This window comes from Bos javanicus, chromosome 23, assembly GCF_032452875.1.
Source record: "Bos javanicus breed banteng chromosome 23, ARS-OSU_banteng_1.0, whole genome shotgun sequence".
Classification (NCBI taxonomy): domain Eukaryota; kingdom Metazoa; phylum Chordata; class Mammalia; order Artiodactyla; family Bovidae; genus Bos; species Bos javanicus.
Genome location: NC_083890.1, coordinates 48,129,396 through 48,130,807, shown reverse-complemented (window position 1 = coordinate 48,130,807; position 1,412 = coordinate 48,129,396). Strand labels below are relative to the sequence as shown.

Below are 1,412 nucleotides of genomic sequence, written 5' to 3'. Positions count from 1 at the left end.
TAAGCAAATAACTTACAAACTTTTAGTCAGTAACCTGTCTCAAATTTGCTGACTGTCTATTTTAAATACAGACACTATAATGAAGTAGTTAAGGCCCAGGGTTTTGTAGCTTTCAAAAAGCCCAGCCCGGCCATCTGAAGTAGCATCTTCATGGACAAGTTGTTTAAACCCTCAAAGCTTCAGTTCCTTCACTTGTTAATAAAGATAACAATACTATGTCATAGATTTGTTGGAAGGATTAAAATGAATTTTTCTAGCACAGAAAAAGTGCTCAATAAATGAAATTATTCTACTCTAGAGATCATAATATTCATAATACTTCATTTACTTGGTGTCAAATCCTTTTTTTTTCCCCACAAACTTCTTTTTTTTAATTACTCTTTGCACTATGCTTGGGAACAATATGTTTAGAAAACTATTATTCACTGACAGAACACTCAAATAAAAATCAGGTTTTTATCTATTAGAAAAGTCTCTTCTTGCCTAAATGGTTTTCCTGCAAGGTCAGTAGGTTCTGGAGCTGATCACCATATTTCTTGCTGGATCCCAGACAGTTGCCCATGATCAGCTAAGTGACGGAAGACGATACGGCTGAGCCTCCAGGGCCGCTTTACGCCTCGTGGACGGGACATCATAACACATGGATTTCTGATTCTAACGGGGCAGCTATCCTGGGGAAGGGCAGAAATTTCTTCATCAGCCACCTCCTGAAGGTGTTTTGGAAGAATAGTATTCTTCCTGAGAGAATTGATCCATAGCCTCTCATCTGCATATTCGTAGGCCATTTTTCTTCTCTTTACATCACGCAACATTCTCCAATCGACATAGTAACTTCGAGCTTGGCCTGAAGCTGATGAAGGAACCACCTGCCAGACGATCTGCAGCAGAGATCCGAGCATGGAGGTAGCCATCTTGTTCACCGCAAATGTCAAACCGCTGCCACTTTATTCTCAAATCCTTATACTTTGCTTTCCAAATGAGGAACGTGGGCAGAGGTATTAGTAGTTCCTCCTCCAGGGACTCCCCTGGTGGCCCAGGGGTTAGGACTCTGCGTCCATTGCAAGGGTCACAGGTTCAACCCTTGGTTGAGGATCTAAGATCCTGCATGATTCATGGTGTGGCTGAAAAGAAAAAAAAGTATCCCCTCTTCCAAACTCTCTAAGGATATACATTCATCCACGTTTCTCCAAAACTATTTGTTTCCACTTAAGAACTTCATAACCCACTGTCATCTGGCTTCAGCAAGCAGCACTGAGGTCAGCCATCACCTCTGCTTCGCCAAACCCAAAGGGCCCTTTGGTAACTCAATCGGTAAATAATCTGCCTGCAATGAGGGAGACCCTGGTTCGATTCCTGGGTTGGGAGGGTCCCCTGGAGAAGGAAATGGCAATGCACTCTGGCATTCTTGCCTG

The 1,412-nt window shown here is 42.7% G+C and overlaps 1 protein-coding gene across 1 annotated transcript; it reads right to left on the bottom strand.

Annotated features, from left to right (window-relative positions):
• Positions 1-366: 366 nt before the first annotated feature.
• On the bottom strand, positions 367-931 carry LOC133235970 (small ribosomal subunit protein uS14m-like). Its single transcript, XM_061397731.1, has one exon. The coding sequence runs from the start codon at positions 909-911 to the stop codon at positions 525-527; it is 387 nt and encodes a 128-aa protein (XP_061253715.1). The 5' UTR covers positions 912-931; the 3' UTR covers positions 367-524.
• Positions 932-1,412: the final 481 nt, after the last annotated feature.